The sequence below is a fragment of the Hetaerina americana genome, unplaced genomic scaffold (genome assembly GCF_022747635.1).
Source record: "Hetaerina americana unplaced genomic scaffold, ioHetAmer1.1.p SCAF_1, whole genome shotgun sequence".
Taxonomy (NCBI): Eukaryota; Metazoa; Arthropoda; class Insecta; order Odonata; family Calopterygidae; genus Hetaerina; species Hetaerina americana.
Genome location: NW_027286069.1, coordinates 45,759,514 through 45,780,792, shown reverse-complemented (window position 1 = coordinate 45,780,792; position 21,279 = coordinate 45,759,514). Strand labels below are relative to the sequence as shown.

Sequence of the window (21,279 nt, the reverse complement as noted above, 5' to 3'; positions counted from 1 at the left end):
ATAATTGGAGGTGTAAAATTGGAGCTCGTGGAATCCTTCATCTCCCTGTGCAGCAGGGCTACTTATGATTGGGAGGAATGAGGAAGCATAAGAGCAAAAGAAGAAACAAAAATATGGATAACTATACGCCAAAGAAGAAATAGACATTTGAACACACCTTGCAGCACAATGGATTAGTTAAAAACATTATAAAAATGAAAATTGAAGGTAAGTTTCCGTGAGGAAGGCCAAGTAGGAGTATATAGGACAAACTAAGGAGGACAAAAACGCAGAAGCTATCAGAGGGCGAAGGAATTAATACTGAATAGAGAAAACGGAGGGATATAGTACACTAATATTAGGATTAAAATACTGATGATGATGATCTTGGTAATTAAGAGAATCAAGGCGACGTGGAGAAGTCAACTTGCTAAGGGAAGGAACGTATACACCCATGTGTCTAAGAGGCACAAAAATAGAAATCGAATTCAAAGGATTCACCCACAAAGATATTCAATGGAGAGCAAAGCTAGTGGAGAACTACAAAAAAGACTTGATCTGTGCGGTGAATTACTTCTTCGAGAGTGAAATCCAATTGAATCGAAAGAAGTCACTCGACTACCTGCCCACTGAACGGCCGCATTTTTTTTGTCGTAGGTAGGAAGAGATTCAAAGGTCTTGCCTTTTGATGGAAAAGATGGCTACATTAGCAGCATCATCAAGTGACCCAGCCTTCTAGTATCGTATCATAGGTACGCCCTGTGAATCTGACGATTCCGATGATTTTTAGGAGTAAAAAGACATTCATTGTAGTTGAGTCAAATGAAAAATAATCTTATGCGGCTGGATAAAAAAATGGATGCCGGGCGGTTTGATTATAACTAATGGTTGGGAATGCACCATTAGATCGTGCAAATAACGGAGGCTACTGGATCATCTCAAGAAACCTATCGTCATGTTACCGATCATGACTCTGCTTCATCAAAAAATATTTCTGCTGAGTCAATTCAAACGACGACGTTGAAACATCCCCATTCCTTCTTATCCTTAAATGTTATGGTGCAGAGAGTAGGCACATGAAAAAGACGCACTTTGCGTATTCATGAAAAAGAATAGGAAATACCACGAAACATAAAGCTCCGCTTTTCCAGATCCAACCGATGATGTACGACGCGCTGAGGACAAAAGCGCTACCTTATCCAATGAGGTCAGCGCTTTCGTGTTACTCTTAAAGACTGCAGAATCCTTCCCCGCGGAACTTATCTTTCAAAAAGGACTGCAGTATCTCACGAACGCTCTTCAAGGGGGCATTATTGCCAGGCCATTAACTCCTTTATTTCTCTGTTTGGCACCGCGCCTAAGCAAACCAGTTTCTTTCGCGAACTCGGTTTCTTATGAAGTAAATGCGAGGAAAATAATCATATTTATCATTTTGCACCGAATGAAAGATTTAAAGGGAACAAATAAATTCGCAAACTAAAAGTGAATATTTTGAGCCATTTCCTCGGAATATCGTTGAAAGTTATTTTGAGTGTTCATTGATTTCAAATGGGGGCCAAAGAGGTCTTACGAGGGGAACCAAATAACTTATAAGCTTGAGTTCGTAGATTTCGAAATAAGAGAAAATTGTAAAAATATCGTATGTGGGTGACAGTAATGATATTTGGACTGAAATACAAGAGAATTTCAGATGGTAGTTAAAGAAAAAGCACATATATAGTATACGAATTCCATGGAGTTTTTTTCATCTGAGCCACGTGAACCGAGCACGTAAAGATCATGCCAAAGCATTCCCCTCATTTATCATTACATGAACTTTCTTCCGAACTGTATAGGATGCAGCTCAATAGTAAATTCATGAATATATCTAAAAAGAAATTTCTCCGGTACTATTTAACAGTTGTCAACGCAAATATAATTCATTAATAAAAATAAGATTTTACCCACATTTTCCTTTCCTCTTCAACGTTGGCCTCTTGTACGGTTATCCCTGTCGATAAAATTACTATTTTATCCCATTACCGCTACCGAGGCAAGGCATGGTGTATGTCCTACATTTCATGAATTATGTAGTTTATGTAATCGGAACTCATGACGTGAAAGGCAAAATCGAAGTTTTCCTTTTTCGAGGTATACGAACATTCTGATCTCCTACTCACATAGACGGCTCCTCCTATTGAAGTTGACTTAATTGGTTTGCCCTTCTCAATCAACCTCAGCCCAAAGCTCAACTTTTAACTGTTCTCCAAGGGGTCCTTACCTAAATGTGAACTGGTGACGGGTGCGGAAGCTCCTTCCCAAAGCTCGAGGCCCGTGTTGTTGATTAGCCTGGGAGGCTCGTCGTTCACCGGGGTCGCCGAAATCCTTATTATGGCTGGAATGCTCTCCTTATCCCCTGCACGGCCAACCACGGCAAACTCATCCTCCATAGTTTCGCTGCCGTCGTGTTGATACTAATCATGAAAAAACAATCATTTTTTAGCGGGATATTCTTCAATGAATTTTATAAAAAAAAATTTTTTCCGCCAACAAAGATTCGTGATTATAATTTGAGGTGATGTAGTATTTTCTTGTCAATAGAAAATATGACAATATAGAATGCTTACTAATTAATTACTTGGGGTTTAATGTAACATTAAAAACAAAACGGAATCACAATCGACCTGAAGATCGGATTGATAGGTGCAAATAAGGTTCATTCGTCACCCAAGATCTACCCGGCACGTTACATTCGCTCGATTATATGTTAATGTAACGGGCTGGCTAGGTCTTCAAGATTTCCCTTCAAGAAGGGAACTCAAATATCTGCTACCTTAGGTGCCAACGCTTTACACGCTGTGAAGTTAAATTTAAAAAGTCAATTTTCAAGGAGCTCTGAACTCCTTTATTGATTTTCATGTTTGAGTTTTAACGTGACGTGTTTATTTTATCAGTAAAAACTCAACACAAAACTATCAGCGTTAAAAATCATTTCGAATGATTACTGAGAGATCCTCTCAAGAGCAATGCTTGCGTGGTACCAATGCGAGACAAGAGAAGAGAAAAAGAGGAGCCTTCACACGCAGCATTGCATTCCGTACGCACATTAAATTTTGAGATATGTGTCCACCAGTTACTATAATGGTTATTTTTTTTAAATATGTGAAATGAATAATTTTTTTACCAAAGTTTTCACGGCAGAAAAATAGTTTTGTAAAATTAACTTCAGGACACACTAAAGTTAATTGTAATTTAACTTAACTGAAATCAATTTTATCGGACCTTCATTTTAACTCGGTCAAAATATATTTAATTCAAATTTACAAGACTGAGTTAACTTTCTCCAGTATTAGCATTTGGCACAGATTTTCACAGCAGAAAGGATAAATTCGGGCGATGGTTCATTCAAATAATTCTCATTTACACCGACTCAAAGGGAAAATTTCCGAACTTTCCGCAGCATTTGTATAAAGATATTTTCATTCACGGAATAACCCCATGAGATCGCAAAAATATACGGCTGAATAACAAATGTCATTAAAGTAAGAATTTGAATAGGGAAGGGGATATGAAATGTGATTGAGAAAGGTGAATGTAAATTGAAGTTATTTTCGTTCCTAAAACTCATTTTAACTCAGAGAAGCCATACAGATATAACGAACGCCATGATACTCTCAGTTGACGGCTGTAATGGTTTGAATTTTAAAAGATGTCAATGTAAATAAAAAAAATTAATTAATACACATGGTTAATTATGAAAGTAATGCGCCACATCGCCAAAAGAGAAAATTTCAATACTGATTAAAATTCAACATAAAATGCTGTCATCGACTGATAACACATCTATCCAAGAGAAAGAGAAAAATAATGAAAGTCCAGCACCACAAGGATTTCTATGATGATAAATAGCCGCATCTATATTCAAATTATTCTGAAGAGTTGTGATCGGTTCCGCTTTACGATATAAAATAAATTTGTCAGACATCTTGGATCTAAACCTTTATTCCTCTAATTTCTTAATAGAAGGGGATTTAGTATTTTCACGAGTATCAGGTACATTATGAGCAAAAGACGTAAGGCGGTAAAACGGAAATTAAAGTTTTTTAAATGATTCCATAATTGTTAATCTTAGAGGTATTTCCGAATTACTAAATGTGCTAATAAGTTGATTGAAAACTAAGATAATATTAATTTTGGAATCAGATAAACTATTTCCCTTTTCACAATCAAGAGTAAATTACATTCAATAATAAAATATGTTATTCATCAACGACTCCACAGATACTTTACGATAGATAAAGCCATTTATAACACCTGAAAGTCAAGACTGTATTAAAAATCACAATCAGGCGGGTAATTAAATCTAGTGCGACCCTACTGACAAATTAAGATAATCTTATACAATATGGGGTAAAGACATTTAATCTCTCACTAAAATCACAGGTAACCTATGGCTGAGGAATTGGAAATTATCATCTTCGCTTGACCTCATGGAAGAGTTATAATCGTAAGTTACATTTTTATCGTGCCAAAATACATAGCCACACATTTGAAACTAATTTACACCTTCTTTTGGTATAGAAATACTTCACAAATGCTCAGAGCAACCGGTATTATGTTTCGAGTAGTAGTAGTTTTGAGGGGAGGCGACCGACAGCTAAGGTCATTTGCGCCATAGGGGATGGATAGGAAAGGATGAAGGGTGGAGAGAAACCCGGCGTCGGCATTAGCCTACTCTTTACGAAAGGCGCCAAGGGGTCCGCAGTTTAACGTCCCATCCGACGGACGGCGTACTCACTCAAAGTGCCCTCCACAAAGCACCTCAAGTAGGGATCGAGATACCTCTGAAAAATATTCAACACCGCCGGGATTTGAACCCGCGCCCTCATGGTGGGAAGCCAGTACGTTAGCCCCCGCACCATCTCGATCCCCTTATGTTTCGAGGTCTTATTGTTTGGGAAATATAAAAATACACATCGGAATTGATTTGGTAGTTACGTTTCCGATAGGGACATTCCTACGTGCCAATGACGCCACAAGATCTTTACCATCAATCACCTGACATTAAGGATTGAACAATATTTAAACGTACTATGATCTGCCCCTCTTCCAGCTGTCTAGCGGTGAACTTCTCCACTGTTTTCCCGGGCCGGTGGGAGGCCCTTATCGAACCCACTAAAGGCTGCTGGACGATTCGATACTCCTGGACCCGACCCGCGTAGTACCCCGTGAGCACGACCAACAGGGACCCTGGGAGGGTAACGGAGCCGCCTTCCGTAACCGACAGTTCCCCGCTCGTTCCGATGAAGATATTCTTTGGGACCACGACGAGCCTGACCACAAGGCCTCTAAGCCACGTGATGCCGTTGGTCGCGTCGAGCACGAAATGGTCATCCGTCGCGTTGGCCACCGCCTGGATGTACTGCAGGCGGCTGTCATCCACCAGGGATTGGTCAAAGAGGGTGACTTCGTCCTGGAAGGGGGAGGATCCGGCGGACAAGGGATTGACCGAGGGAGACTGAGGAGGGAGCGATGAGCCGTCGCCATCCGTGGGGGTCGCTCCCTCCTCCGGAAAGTCGTCACTGATGGCGTTGTTGTCCTCTATCTCGAGGTATCCATTGATCGGGGGTTTCTGCACGAAGAAGGTGATGTCCGAAGACGGGATCATCGGGTGCATCACCTGTTGAGGTCAAATAATAGCTTGGAAAAAATTCGGAGGAGGGCAATTTTCTTGTAAGGCTACGAAATATAATTCGACATGAAAGGCCTCGGAAAAATGGATTAAGACTTAAAAATTGGGCATCGGAGTTATAAAAGTTGAATTTAGGAATGTATTTTTTCAGTGATCAACCAAAGTGTGCATCAATTGAAAAACATTGCTCGGTTTGCATTTCATTGATTATTAAATGATCATTATAAGTTACATCTGTGAGCAATTTAGAGTATTTACCTTTAACCAAAAAAGTGTGGTACTCAGCTGAAAAAATTATCAAATTATATTTTGTTCATTGATATTTTCACTCCCATATTGGTTCAAAACCTTTTTATTAATCCCACTCCTATTGTAAGTAATCGCTAGTCATCTCAAATCTTGGCCCCTCCAAAGCAACCAAAAACCGTCAATAATTGGCCAATTAATTTAAAGTTGCAAATTTATTTCATTAATGGAGAATAGCAAAGAGACCATTGATTGAAAATTAATTATCACTCAAATAAAATTAGTAAACATGCTTGCGCTGATAATTTATTTTAAATAGAATCCACTTTTCCCCAATTAAAAATAAAGGAGCATCGCCTTTGTTTGATGATAACAAGGGAAAACGAATGATTCAGACATAGCGTGATTTTAGCCTTACCTTAAGGGCACTAGAGCATATGCAGACACTCGTCGATTCCTCCACTTCCAGCGTCCTGTTGATGGACACCACCAGCGGCTCCCAGTAACTAGACGGAAATATCCTTATGTCGAAGCGACCATCCACACTGGCTTCCCCTCTCGCATCCACTCTGAAGACGAAATGGTCCCTGACCGCAGCACTGCCGTCATGCCTGTAGGTCAGCCTTCCTCCTTCCAAGTCCCTTTCCGTGAACTTTTCGACCGGGCGACTGAGGACATCCAGTCTACCGTGCCTCGGTCCCTCAATGACAAAATACTGCAACTGATCGCCGAAGGCGTTGACGTTCGTCTCCGCACTTAGGTTAAACGACGAAATGGTGGTGATGCCCCCACGTCGGACCACGAGGCCAGTGGCGTTCGTGATTTCAACAAAAGGGGGCGAGGCGCGGACTTCGAGTACTCCGTTGGCGTAAAACTGTCCGTCCGTTATCCAGAGGCCTATCTTCCCATATTCTTCTCCCTCGTGGCGGAAGAGGACCCTGCCTTCGTTCAAGTCCTCCTGAGTGAACTCGAACACCGGCTTGGCAGAGTCCGAGGCCGAGAGTAGGCTTCCGTTAGGGATCCCCCTCCTAGTGTATACGATCTCCGAAGGTCTGGAGTCCACGTCGGCGTCGTCGTACCTGAGATCTCGGCCAGTGAGCAACCTCTCGCCGCCACTGACTACGCGAAACACCCTGTCTACGGCTCTGGTTGGCGTGTTGTCGTTCTTGAGCACGATCTCAATGTGAAACACTCCCACATACTGGAAGTTGTCCCCGAGGGCCACAAAGTGGAAAGAGTCCCTCTTGCTCTCCGAATCGTCGTGGACGTAAACTAGTTTGTCCGCCGTGATCTCCCTGGAATCGAACCAGGACGCGTTGTGCCTTAGTGTCTCCGTGAGCGTCGAGTCGAGGACATCAAGGTGCCCGTGGTGCGGACCACGGGTGACGTTGTAGGAGACTTCGAACACCCTGTCCGTTTGGAGGTGAAGGTGTCGTCTCGAGATGGTGGCCCTGCCGCCTTCGAGGACTTCTAACCTTTCGACGGTGGCTGATACGGCTGCATACTCGTCGGGTCCGGGAACGTGTGCTATTGAGAAAATTGCCGGGTCCGTCGAAAGGTCAGGAGTGGTGACCCGAAATTGGAAGTCATCATGAGCTCGCGAATAGGTTCGGCGATGCAACCGGTACCTGATCTTGCCGTCTGCCAAATCTTTTTGCGTGAATGTGTCTCCAGGCTGCAGACGCCTGTGCTGCTGTTTTGGGCCGGAGGGCTCTGGGCGTAATACGGTGAGGGCTCCATAACGTGTAATGCGTATGACATGATACATGAGGCGAGATGTGTCAGTCGGTGTTGGTTTAGTCTGGTAGAAGAGGTTATCTTCAGTAATCGGTATCTCTTGTATTCCATCCATCGTCAATTCCAAATTTCTTACGTGCTCCAGACGGAGTTCAACGAATTTAATCCGGAAGTCGTATACTGTTGGACTTTTAGCTTCCATCACTGACACCTTGAACTGTGAAAGAACAAAAATATTATTTTTAGCCAATGATTCAGAATGAGGTACTTGTAGACTTGAAATTATCCATAGCCAATTTACATATTAATAAGATCAATATCCAAGGAATAATCTATAATCGGACAACATTAAAATTTATTAGGAGTATGAATTGAATGTGGCATTGCGCCATATTGAAGTATATATTTAAATTTCCATCTCAATTCATATTAGACATTCATGATTTCCTTTGAATGTCTATTAGTAACGCTTATTAAAAGTAATTGTTCAGTAGCATGAAACGACTGGTCATGTTAAATTAACCATTGATGTTAATGCCACCCTATCTTTAGATTGCTATCAATATTAATACTTGATTTAAGCCCTCAGTATCAATATTTATTTCACTCTGATGTAATACGCCCATAATAACGATGCGCCTCTAGAAAAGATCATCTGCAACAAATATAGAAAAACGATCACCTGATTTATTGCATTTGATGAAACGATTTCATGAAACGTTGTTAGTGGATCTCCTAAATGATATACTGGTTAGGTCCATGAGTGCAAAAATGCAAAACATGAAATTTTTTTGATAAAATATAATTAAAGTCTTTCCTTATCTATCTTACCTTACCTAACTTATCGAAATTCATCGAGTTTCTTTAACAAATGATAAACCTTCACATGGCTATGCAGAATTGACATTCTGATTTTATTCTCTTTTACTCAAATAACCTGTCATTACCTTAAACAAATCATGCTCCGGCTCTCCTGCGGTGTGGTGATAACGTATTTGATCCCTCGCCAGCTGTCTGCTGGTAAAATGATCCACTGCCTGCCACCTGGCGATCCCTCCAGAGGCCCCACCCCTTAACCTCTGAAGCACCCCGAACTGCGGGGCTTGAGTCACGTCGTAGCGGATCTCCAATCCTTGGTCTTCCGCGTTCGTCATGAAAGACAGTTCCTCGGGAGTGATGACAGCCGAGGTGTTATGGGTTAGCACAAGACCCGTGTTATTCACCAGCCTCAGCTGCAGTTCAAAGGCCGACACCCTGAGAACCGCCGCCGGTCCGGCCTCGATGCCATCGGACACCCTCAATACCACTCTTCCGGACATCTCTCCACCGGCTCCCGGGCCGCCTCCTCTGTGGACGTACGATATGAGGCCGAGGTCAACGTCCTTCTGGGTGAACGTATCCACGGATTTTCCGGGACTGCGAGAATTCTCGATGTATCCCTTTCCTTCTCCTCCCGAACTCAAAACGGTGTACACAAGGTCGGAGTTAGGATTGTCCGGATCCTCAGCGTGGAGAAGTTCGGAGGTAAGCGTCTTTCTGGTACCCTGGATGGTAGAAATGTGATAATTACATACTTAAAGGAGTTTAAAAAAATACAGTTTCATAAAAGGGCGGTATAAAGTTGAAACATTACTGGATATGATTAGATGGGTATTTTCTCTGTTTTTAGCTAAGAAGTATAATGAAATGAAAATATATAATGCCATTTTATTAAATACTTTGCACCCAATTAAAATAAAATTTAAGCTTCATTATTGGGTCAATCCATAGAAAATTGGATAATCTAAATATTAAATGAGAATTAAAAATGGCCATCCCTAAATTAAGAACTTTATTTTAAACTTAGACGAAAGAACAACAATACTATGGGGCTAAGTTTATTGATAAGTCACGCTACCAAGTGATAGTAAAGCTTTCTCGAAAATTATGATTTAAAGTTTTGATTAGAGTATCCTTGAAGAAATTATGAAGTTGTGTTGAATTGACATGTACGTGCTATCTTCGCAGTGGTTGTTAACAAGAGATAAATACAGAGAACGTTTGAATCAAAGAATTAAACAGTGAACCATGAAAAAATAAAATGAATAATACACATTCAGCCCATTTTTCAAAATAATGCATGCTAGAATCTTATGAGTATTGTATTTTTGAAAATTGAGGCTGCATATTTCTCAATTATAACAAAAAATAGAATTTCACAATTTTTTAACACATAGAAAAATGAAAAAAAAGCATTAACCCAAATCTGGAATGGCATCATTTCACCGGGGTGATATTATTTTGCGATATCACTTTCAGAAACCGAAGCCCGAAATGAACGCAGGCGTAGATAATTTAATTTAAAATTTCTCAGACTCCCCGAAATTTCTTTTTTCCTTGGACCTCAAAACTTTTTTATTCAGAATTTTTCATTTCGACTCTGAAAACTTGGCGAAAGAATCATTTACTCTCCCCCTCAATCCTGAGTTTTCTTCCGAGCTTAAGGAACTTGGCTCGAAGAAAATTTTGTTTAATGGAAAATTAATTATGCTGCCCAACGTGCACCGAAATGTGCCCCGTGACGTTTTTTTTTTGGCCCTTCCCTCCAAGGAAAACTTCCGATCCTTCCGGACCATCATTTCACTCGTCGCCGGAGACAGGGCACGGTAACTAATGCCCGAGCGGACCTAGCAAGTGCATTTGTTCGAGCACACACACACGAGCGCACACGTACCTGAGCAATCCTCAGCACTTCCCCCGGCTGGAGCAGCAGCTGCGGGGGGTCGTTCACGGGGGTCACGTTCACTGGGAGGACGAACCTATGCCGCCCCTGGAGGTAGCCCGGGAGGGTAAACCCGCTGCCCGCCGCCAGTTCCATCTCCAGCACGATGGCATCCTGGTGGCTCTCGGAGCCATCGTGTAGGTAGCGCACTTTGTCCTTGGCCACGTCAAGAAGCGTGAACATGGTGGTGGAGGACTCTTCGAGGCGGCGGATGGACACGTCCACCTGGAGCTGGCCGTGGCGCGGCGGTGGCGGCGCCACCTGGCGGAAGAGGACGCCCGAGTCGCGGACGCCGTACTTTGGGTAGTCGAGGACGACGTCGAGGTTGGCGGTGGTCACGAGAGCGTTGCGACCCTCAGCCACTTGCAGTGGCGTCAGCTCGATTATCTCCAAATCCACCGGGAGGGTCGTCTTGGTGAATACCTGAGAGGGTGGATACATAGTAGTAGTAGTTTTGAGGGGAGGCGACCGACAGCTAAGGTCATTTGCGCCATACTGGATGGACAGGAAAGGATGAAGGGTGGAGAGAAACCCGGCGTCGGCATTAGCCTACTCTTTACGAAAGGCGCCAAGGGGTCCGCAGTTCAACGTCCCATCCGACGGACGGCGTATTCACTCAAAGTGTCCTCCACAAAGCACATCAAGTAGGGATCGAGATACCTCTGAAAAATATTCAACACCGCCGGGATTTGAACCCGCGCCCTCAGGGTGGGAAGCCAGTACGTTAGCCCCCGCACCATCTCAATCCCCGTGGATACATTCAACTGAGAAAAGAGTGAGGAACGTGCCACGGAATAGCGAGGGTTTTGCCACAGTGCCACACATTCGCACCCTCAAGAACGGGTTATTTTGAGAAATTGGCACAGAAGAAAAGCGTGGTTAAATTATGCATTATTGGTGGTGTTTTTTAGTCTACACCATAGGCTACATCTAATATGGTTGGTGAGTAAATGAATGACTTAACATATTTTTCCCCATGAATAGCTTCAAAGTATAGATCAATTCTGCCGGACCATTACCAGAATCCAAAGATGACACGCTGGCAAACGATGATTTTGAGACAACTACGTAAAGTTAGAAACCATTTCGTGATTGGAAATAGTATTAATTAAATATCGTTCATGATTTTCAATTATGGATAAATAAAGACTATTAAAGACTCTTATTGAACTGTATAAAAACCTTAGCCAATAATCAAACATGCCAAAATGAAAAACAAGCGTAGTGAAACGGAGAAGGGTAAATAAAAAAAAAAAGAATTTTAAGTCATACGTTGACAGGTACAAAAAAAATATGGGCTCACGTCGATCACCACTGGGATACTTTGCGCTTCAGTCACGTCGAGCTGCGGAAAATTGGTTTTGTCTAAATTGCTAAAATGAAAAAATGAAGCTAATTTATATCTTTCATTTTTTTGCATAACTATTCCAACAGATGGGTGATATTCAATGGAATCTCCATATCAATATATTACACCACACTGAGGTTATTTTATATCAGGGTTAAGGACGGCCAAGGATAAATAACAGGATTTTTGCAATATGAAAAACTGAACTGATTTCTTCATATCTTTTGTACTCTTTATTATGGTTATGTTAATGTGTGTAGGGTTTGGACACACGGATTCCTGTAACACATATATTATGTCTCCATTTCACCCCCTCATATTGTGCGGAATCGTCCTGTTGGCTTTTTATTGATGCTTTTTTATCGTTTTTTGACCAAAAGGACGACCTTGACATCTTCTCCTTAACGGCTAGGTGATCAATTTTGAACCTTCCAGAGAAGCTTTCCATTTGGACCACGTCCAAGCTTTATCTCGCCTATTCCCCTTGGCTCCGAACTAGGCCGTTATTAATTAGACACTTCCTCTTCTTGATGAGCCATGATTTTTCGTACCATACAGCGACCCGTTTTGCAGAGAGCAGAACGGTATATTTCCCAGATGCTGGACGACGCGGCACGAAAGGTCCGTCGTCATCCAAGTGAAACGCAATACGTATACCGAGGATTCTTGCCAATGGTGTAATTGCGAAGAGGAATTCAACTGATGACTTGGTGCAGATGTTGATAGTTAGTTGATTCCGTGCGACCGCAAAATGCCCACCGAATGTTACCGATAAATAACGGGCGCAGTATTTCTTTGATGTGGAAGACGTCTCAACAAAAATGTCTTATGAGGGATGATTTGTCGCACAGAAATAACGAGAAGACTTCAATATGGGAAACTAGGCTTGAATCCTATCTTATTTCTCTAAATCACAGGTCGTTTATCTAATTTTATTCTCAGCTGATATTATCAAAAAAAAGGAACACTTTTCCGTAACATTATTATCTGCATTGTTTAATCTTAAAAGTCAATAAGATATTGAAATCAGTCTCTTGCTAAAATGTTAATAATTGACAAGATGCACATGATGTGAAGAATAATACAGAGTGCCATTTTTAATGTAATAATAGAATGTTCTTGATCAGCCAGTGAGTCAACCCTGTCAGTGGTTTTTTTGGTACGCTCTTATGAGGTAACTAATCGATTGCAGGTTCTAATCTTGACTTACTGTCTTATTTTGAGTCGTGGTTCAACACTATAAGAGTTTTGACAATATGCGAAGCGGTTTCAGCCATCGATGCACTCGGAATGTTAAATTTTCGACTTTAAAACAGTTATTTATTCTAGTTACACACTTTGAATAGTATTTGTCGAGGTTTAAGAGCATAAAGATAAAAAATAAAGTCAAAGATTAATTACGCGGGCCATCCTATCTGATGATATGAGCTATGCCGTATTATCATATTTTGATGTAATATTTTCATGCATCAAGATTTTGCACCGTACTAGATAATGAAAATATACAACACTGCATCCGTTGCTTCAGAAGGAGACGCAATGAGAAATATCTGACACTAAAAGGGGAAATCGGCCCATTTTGAAGAAAATAAAAGTCAGTAATCATGATATAAATGAAAGATGACATATGAATTGATTGTATGGCGTATATTATGCCATTTTTGAATGGTTACGAAAGAACGAAATAATTCCATTTGATCTACTCGTTATTTAAACATTTTAAATTCACCAGCATGCACACATTAAAAAAAGTTTTTTAAATGCTTTATTACTCACTTGTCAAGAAAAATAGCACGATACATTCAATATCCAGGGAATGATAATTTTAAGTGTGTGCGTGATAATGGGAGAAAATTTATGGGCGGTGGATTAAGGCGGGTAGGTAAAGGGTACCTTGTAACTGGTGGCGTAGTCTGGCTTCACGCACAGCGGCTGCCCGCACTCGCACCGGAAGGAGTCGACGCCCTGTTGGAGGCACACGGCCCCCGACACGCAGGGGTCGCCCGTGCACGGGTACTCCCACACGCAGTCCGCCCGGATGCCCATGGTCACCCTAGCCTCTGGGATACCGAGGCGGCGGCCGTCCAGCTCCATCCCGCGCAGGCAGCCCTTGAAGCTCTCCTCCGCGGACCGGACGCCCTGGAGGGAAACATTAGGACAATAATATATTGGGATCAAAAACGATGGTCACGGCGCCAGCAGAAAAATTTGAACCCGTGGGGTCCGAACAGTAACTTTGTTAATTAACAACCATTACTGTCTTTGAGGTAAATACAAACTACAACGCCTATCGTTTAAGGGGGTTTTGTAGTTACAGAGAGTTTTAAATTCTCAATTTTGCTCCAAAATTTTGACGCAGGCTAGCGATTGACGTCAGATTTTTATCACTCCCTTGTGGTAAGAACTCTAATGAGATAAACAATTTTGCTTCTTTAAACAAAAGATTCCTTTGTAGTTATTAACTCACAATTGCCATTTTGTTATATCTCACCAACAAAAAAATCCGAATTATGTCCTAAAAACAACCCACTCAACAATAACTATGTCCAAGGAAAACAAAAATACTAACCACGGTTCGAGATAAACATATAAAAACGAAATATGAAAAAAATAATTTTGGGTTTTGCACTAAGCGTGCGCAGCATCAACCGTAGCTGACTATCTGTCAATAAAAGACATGAAATAGCTTCCATTAAAAATCAGACATGATTCCTACATATAGGCTGGAAAGTATGTGTTTGAATAATATAGAATGAAGTTGAAAGTTTTGTTTCTAGTTGAAATTGTTCAAAAGCATTGGTCCCCATCGGACGCAGATAATTACGCGCTCGCTATGGATGTGGAAATAAAGCTAACACGGGACGGATGGAACCGTTTATTATTTCTAAAATGGCAGTAAGGTGGATAGAGAAAGGGGGCGGAGGAGGCGGCCGGTAACGTCACGGTTTTGGATGTTTCATATTCAATGAGCGGCTTAGCGGTGTCATTTTGCAGCTGATGAAATTACAATTTGAAAATGGACATTGAGTTGACGCTTTTCCAATTTCATCGCAGGAAACATTTTTGAACCGAGCCGGAAAATGAATTGGGCTGTCTCTGTGCGGGGATGATATGCGCCCATTCCTCGGCAAAGCATCGGCATATAGCTATGAACTAATTCGTAGCAAATACGCATGGAGCGTATATTACGAGAGAGGGCAATCAAACTCACAATTGGCGCACTAAAACATTTCGAGAAAGATGCTAAAGAGGATGCATTAGCTTAGAGCATTAATACGCCAATCCGACATTTGGGTCACGGTGAGCGCAGGAAAAAAAAAGAAAATGCGGAATGGAAACGAAACGGTGCAATAATAAAGGAAAAAACTAATATAATTTAAACCCATGCAGAAATCAGGCGCAAAAATGCCTCTACTATGTCGAAATGGAACGAAGATCTCATCAAGCTCCCCACTCTATTTAACTTCCATATGGATGACTTGCTGAGTAAATACCTGAGATGAATCCCATGTAGGACAGTTTATATTTAATTACGTAAACTCTTCGTTTTGAACTGGATAATCGAGTTAATCGCCACTTGCATTCTCTATTAAAATATCAGTGTCACTCTATGTTACCGAAATAACAAGCCAGATCTAGAGAGTGGTTCATTTTAGGGATTCTAAATGATTAAAGTAGAGCAGTAAAAAAATGCTGTCATGATTAAAAACATACTTTTCTGTTGTCCTTGGTGAGTTACATTTTCCTCTGAGGTAATGTTTTACAAAGATAGGAATCATATACGACGATAAAATACGCACACGAATTAGGGAGAGTTAAGGAAAACCTTTTCATAAAAGTAAACTTTTGAAATTTGTACATCTTAATTTCATAAAAAAATTTCACGTGCAACATCATTATCTTGAAGGGATGGGGTAAAAACGGGTAAGAAACTCCAATTGTCTCGACGTACCAAAAAGGATAAACTAGAGGAAACGAATTTCTGTTAAGTCTTTTAAGAAAACGGAAACCAGACGTACTTCTCTTACGTAATGACCAAAAAAAGGCTCATTAAGGTTAAAGATATAATCTTGCAATCCTCACTCTCTCTCTCTCTCTCAGTTTCAGTGAGTTGCGAAACAAATATGTGAAACTACTTCCATAGTGGGTAAAATGTTTTCCTTTCCTCCTTTTTCAACAATTTTGGTTTGCCGCACTTTTGGCAATTGATCCATCAAAATATTAGCATCGTCTAAGTATTGCATGAAATCTCGAATTTGCCTAATTTAAATTTTGTTTTGCGAGCACGTAGTTTCAGGTTTTGGGTTTATACAATACATTTAAAGCCATTGATATTAAGGGGTCTCGCGGCATTTTGCTCAGCAAGTCTTTCGACGTGTTTCAAAACTCAATTTATACACCATCAAAACATTCTATGAGATTGAAAACACTAAAATGGAGGACTGTAATTTTCATTTTTTGCGCAATGGATAGCTCAAAAACACATGCCCAACCAAATATTTGCATGGACTTATTTCCAGAGGATATTTGTATGGAGATTTCCAGCTGAAAGACCAGATTTCTGATAGGTGGTAAAGATAAACGCTCAGCATAACGGAAAGGAATACAGACCTGTATTTGGAGATATCTGAATATCCCTAAGTAACTAATTGTTCCGACATAAGATAAACAACATCATAATAGGTATCATCACTCCGCGCAGGTAAATATCGATTTACATCAGGCATGCATCCTCTATTATTTTAAAGCGTGTGCATGGAGATTTCATTTAACCGGGGAAGGCATCAAATGCATATTATTATAACTGAAGTTGTTGCCCATCTGACATGGTTGGTGAGGCTGGGTCATTTAAACGAGGCCATTTGCCACTCAAGAAAAGTGATCATATTGCCTCATGGCAATATGATCACTTTTCATCATTGGGTAACCCTTGAGTTTTTGGCACTGCAATTCCGTTCTGCTTGAAAAGCAGAGTGGGAATCCTTCACCCGCCCCGCCATCACCTGGTGCAGCGCCCGCGCCCTCTTGTTCAGCTCGATGCCGCCGACGTACACCGTCTCGGCGAGGTCAAGGTATCGGCTGCCTGACCCCGTCAGCGGCAGCCTTAAGCTCGAAACCCTCCCGTCCACGGTGATCTCCAGGTAAGCCGGGTTGAATTGCACGGCCACCGAGTGCCACCTCCCGTCCGAGACGGACGCGTCGCTTATCAGCTCGGCGGGCCCGTTGCCTTTGTCCACGGTGAGCCGCACGCGCCCCTCCCAGAGCTCCACGCCCACGAAATCAGATCGGGAGGAAAGACCAGTGTTGTAGAGGAGGGTGCCCCGGCGGGAGGACGTCTTCAGCTCCAGCTGCCACCTGGCGGAGGATGGAAGAACAGGGTGAGCGGATATAGCCAAAACTTCCACCACCACCCAAAAAAAAATAAAATTCCGGGATGGATGGATTCTCGAGTGTGGGTAGGTGGGTGGGTTGGAGGGGAAACGGGTGGGGGAGGGGATGGCTTTTAACGATCGGGGATGAGGCGTATACGTCAAAACTGCGTTCGTGTATATTCAAACGGGGAGAGGGGAGAAGGGGGCCTGACGACGATGATGAGATGGAGTGTAAGTTCCGCGTGTGCTGGATTGCGTGTAGAGGGGGAGAGGAGGGGAAAGAAGACGGCGGTAATGAGTTTTATCAATCATGCAAACGAGAGGCGGGGCCATGGAATACACTATCTTTAGTGTCAGCGGCATATCCAGTTTTGTTTCTTCTATTGTTTTCTTATTTATTTAGGCTGTTGAGGTAGGGAATAGCGGCGTGGCAGTGAGCTATTATTTTTTTTCATTGGAATAATAAATCATAGAAGGCTGAAAAATTTCATTTAGGGCGAAGAGAAATGATTTTCATGCCCGAAAGCAATTTATCGAAAAAAATAGAATAGTTCATCGCATGGGAAATATTACCTGGAGCGTTCATTCGTGTATACAAATAAGTAGCGCAATGGAAAAGCCTGGTTAATTTTGGACTTAAATTTATTTTATGGTTACCATCAAGATCATATTACAGAAAATCAATTTCGCCTGAGTAAAGTCTATGAAAATTTCCAAAAATATTCTCAATAAATAATGACCACATGATTACACTTTTCGACTATATATTGATTTATTACATGGCCGGTTTCGGTGCACTACATCTTCACATGACCTCAGACGAATTTCAATTGGTGTCGAAATGCTTAGATTTGCCCTAAAACGGTTGTCCTTTAAGTTTGAGGATCGAAGTAAATAGGTAAGGAGAAACAATTTATAAGTAATTCCTACACAAAAAATCTCCATATTTATGAAAAATTTTATGTCAAGGAAGTATCTCACGTTTATGTTAAGCTAAGAAAACTTATTTATATAATCGTCCACTTAATCGTTTACCGCGATTACGAGAAATTTCGCGCGAAAGCCTTTTCTTAGATCATATTATTTTGTTTGGACATGCTCCAGATGAATTATGAAGTGCCCCTAGAAATACATACATTCAATTACAATCAAATTCAATTAAAACTGTATATATGTATTAATTCCTATGCATGTATATCTTGGTTTGCGGTAAATATTCCGTGAGTTATAAAAAAACACTATTTTGTCTGAAATACGACCCTATGTTAACATGTAGGTATGTATCTCTCAAAGCCACACATATATATATATATATATATATATATATATATATATATATATATATATATATATATATATATATATATTTGTGGCTTTATTTATATTATTATATATTATATTATGTTTATTTATTATTGTATATATTATATTATGTTTATTTATTATTATATATTATATATATATATGTGATGGTGGAGGTTGGGCGAACAGTTATGTAAGCAGAATAGTTTTAATTCCCATTGCATGTCACTAGAAGACTAATCACGTTATCTTGTGGGCCAAAGGGACGTCCATTTCGTTTTAAGGTACATTTCTAATAAACCTTTTTACGGTCTTCTACGTATCCTAATTTTCCATTTAATATAGCATGTCAAAGTGGGCATTGTTTGATTATGTAGAAATTGCTTTTCCTGATGGTAAACTATTCGAGTATATTCACTGCTTATTGTTCAACAATTTGTCACTTACTTTTAAGTTTATGGTTATCCTCCCATTTTTACACGGGCAGTAATATATTCATCATAACATTAAGTTTAAAAAACTTATATCTGTTATTACTAAGCAAATCAGTACCTACCGAATACCATAAAATACCATACCATTGATTAAACTGGATGGTACCTATCGAGAACCATATAATAACCACCGAGTTTTTTAAACTGCCTTCTTGTAAGTTATGCTGCATCAAGCAGCATAACATTCAATGACAACCTAAAAATATATATCCTAATAAATGCAATGTATATTGCATTTTGTATACGTACATACTATAAAAAGTACTAATAAATAATTTATTCGAAGAATTTATGCTAATTCCAGTCCTACGTCTATCGTACCTCGCAGGAGAGCTCGGCGGTCAAGGGGTAATGAATTCAGACGCAGATAAGATTCAACAAGGGACTCGGAAAGAACGCTAGGTCTCGATATACGCTAATCTTGCACCCATTTTTCCTTCTACTTACGTCATCGAAAAAATCACATTCGAAAACGAGAAAGAGGAAAATATTATACTTAAGCAATAAAAATAGCAGTATCAGCTGTACAGCCTAAATAAGTATATAGCAACAAGAATGAAGATTACCACGGTAAATCATATAAAGGTAAGGTGGAATATGTTCGACCAGGTATTATATAAACTTAAAATCAGGATATCCAAAGTACATGGCAAAGTGCGATAAGGCAGGAGGGGGAGCGAAACAAATGAAAAGGAATTGCAAGGAATGTTTTATGATGGAATTTTTGCCATCAAAAATTTTGGCAGAAGAGAAATAACAGATATGGTGAAATAAATACGCTACGAAATTAGCATTTCACAATGAATATATGGATGATCTCTATGGAGATTTTGAACCTACAGACCTAAATTTAAATCAAATATGAATGTTCAATAAATGCACTATTGGTAAAAGCGGAGAAGTATTAGTTATTTTACGGTAAATCAAGTTTCATTCTTTATGAAGTTATTCATAATATAGATTGCATACTCTCATTTTAAAAGGCTTATCCCTTTTATAATGCATTCTATGAATGCATTCGTAATGTGTGATTTTTAGATAGCTATCAATATAGTTTAAGTGGTATTAGTGAAAAAAATTGTATCATGGAAGATTAAGGAAAGGGAAAACGAATAAATTGGAGGAGGAAAACGAATGTAAATTAACTTGACCCAAAAAACAGAGGAAATGGTAATTCAATGGTGTACATCTTCATAAATTTTACACCCCATATTATAATGATGGTAGACATTAATACAAATCAAGTCTGGTTCAATAAATGAGCACATTTTCTTCAATAGAATGTTCAGGGCCAGATACTCGTGACACTGTAACAGTTGGATAACCACAGAGCTTTAATTACGAACTCAACTCTGAATCATTCAGGGGTAACATTTTTCAAAACTTTCTAAAGTGCTATGCATAAATACGCAACAAAATTTTGTCTTGAGGAAATGATCCGTGAGAGGTTTATTGCTGAGACGTTTCGCGTCTCGTTGAGGATCCTGCCGTATCGCCGAACTATTTATTCACTTACATTGCTCTTTCTCCTTCTGAACCAGCTTCTTGGTTTACGAGTGCAGGGCCATTCTGAAGTGCTCAATAACATCCCATGTTGCTTCATTTCTCCCAAACTTCATCCTACCTCAGGGAGGCTCATGGCTTCAACGATCTGGTTTTCTCCAATGAGAAAAGTTGCTGGGACGAGTTGCTAGACAGAACATTTCCAGCAGTCATCAAACGTAGCGGCACAAAACTAACTTAAAACTTAATTTGCTTGTGCCTTTTCGTGCTTCACCGGGTAACTCCTTGGATTTTCGCATCGAATTACGTCATGTGACGCTTACTGCAAGGAGAGGGTACTCAAACAGGAGGCATTTCGTTGCACGCGAGATAATCTTTAGAAGAGTTTTCATCCCATTCGGTGTATGAGAATTCATATATTGGAGGGAGTTTGTTACTAGCATGGCTTTTGCAGGTCACTCTTGCTCATATCTATAAAACAATTTTATTTTATTTATCATTCCAGATAAGACATCAACCTGAAATGTTTTAGTATTTTTCATGACCGTCGATGAATTTTGAAGCAATCAGGTCCAATTCATCTAATCTCTTCATCGCTATTTCATTCATCACAGCCTAAAACTTCCAGTAATACTTTCTATTTGAAGTTCCTTTCAGCATCACTTTCGATAAGCTACTGTCTGTCAAAATTTCGGCGGAGTTCTTTCAAATTCATCAATGTATGTCTTTCTTTGATAATTTTCTTTAGAAATTTGCCTTAATAATACTTGATCCGTCCGTGTGATATCCACCATTATCTTGTGTAAAATATTTCCTTTCATCCAATATTTTACACATCATATCTAAATCATTTATAATTGATAATT

General features: G+C 40.3%; 1 protein-coding gene across 1 annotated transcript in view; it reads right to left on the bottom strand.

The window, feature by feature from the left end:
• Positions 1–21,279, bottom strand: part of kon (chondroitin sulfate proteoglycan 4-like protein) — a 54,907-nt gene that overhangs the window by 7,943 nt on the left and 25,685 nt on the right. The window contains exons 6-12 of the mRNA XM_071596274.1: positions 16,746–17,097; positions 13,636–13,881; positions 10,347–10,817; positions 8,581–9,177; positions 6,315–7,850; positions 5,051–5,638; positions 2,240–2,432 (exon numbers count right to left, since the gene is read on the bottom strand). Of these exons, the coding sequence (XP_071452375.1) occupies positions 2,240–2,432; positions 5,051–5,638; positions 6,315–7,850; positions 8,581–9,177; positions 10,347–10,817; positions 13,636–13,881; positions 16,746–17,097 (3,983 nt within the window). The remainder of the gene's footprint in view (positions 1–2,239; positions 2,433–5,050; positions 5,639–6,314; positions 7,851–8,580; positions 9,178–10,346; positions 10,818–13,635; positions 13,882–16,745; positions 17,098–21,279) is intronic.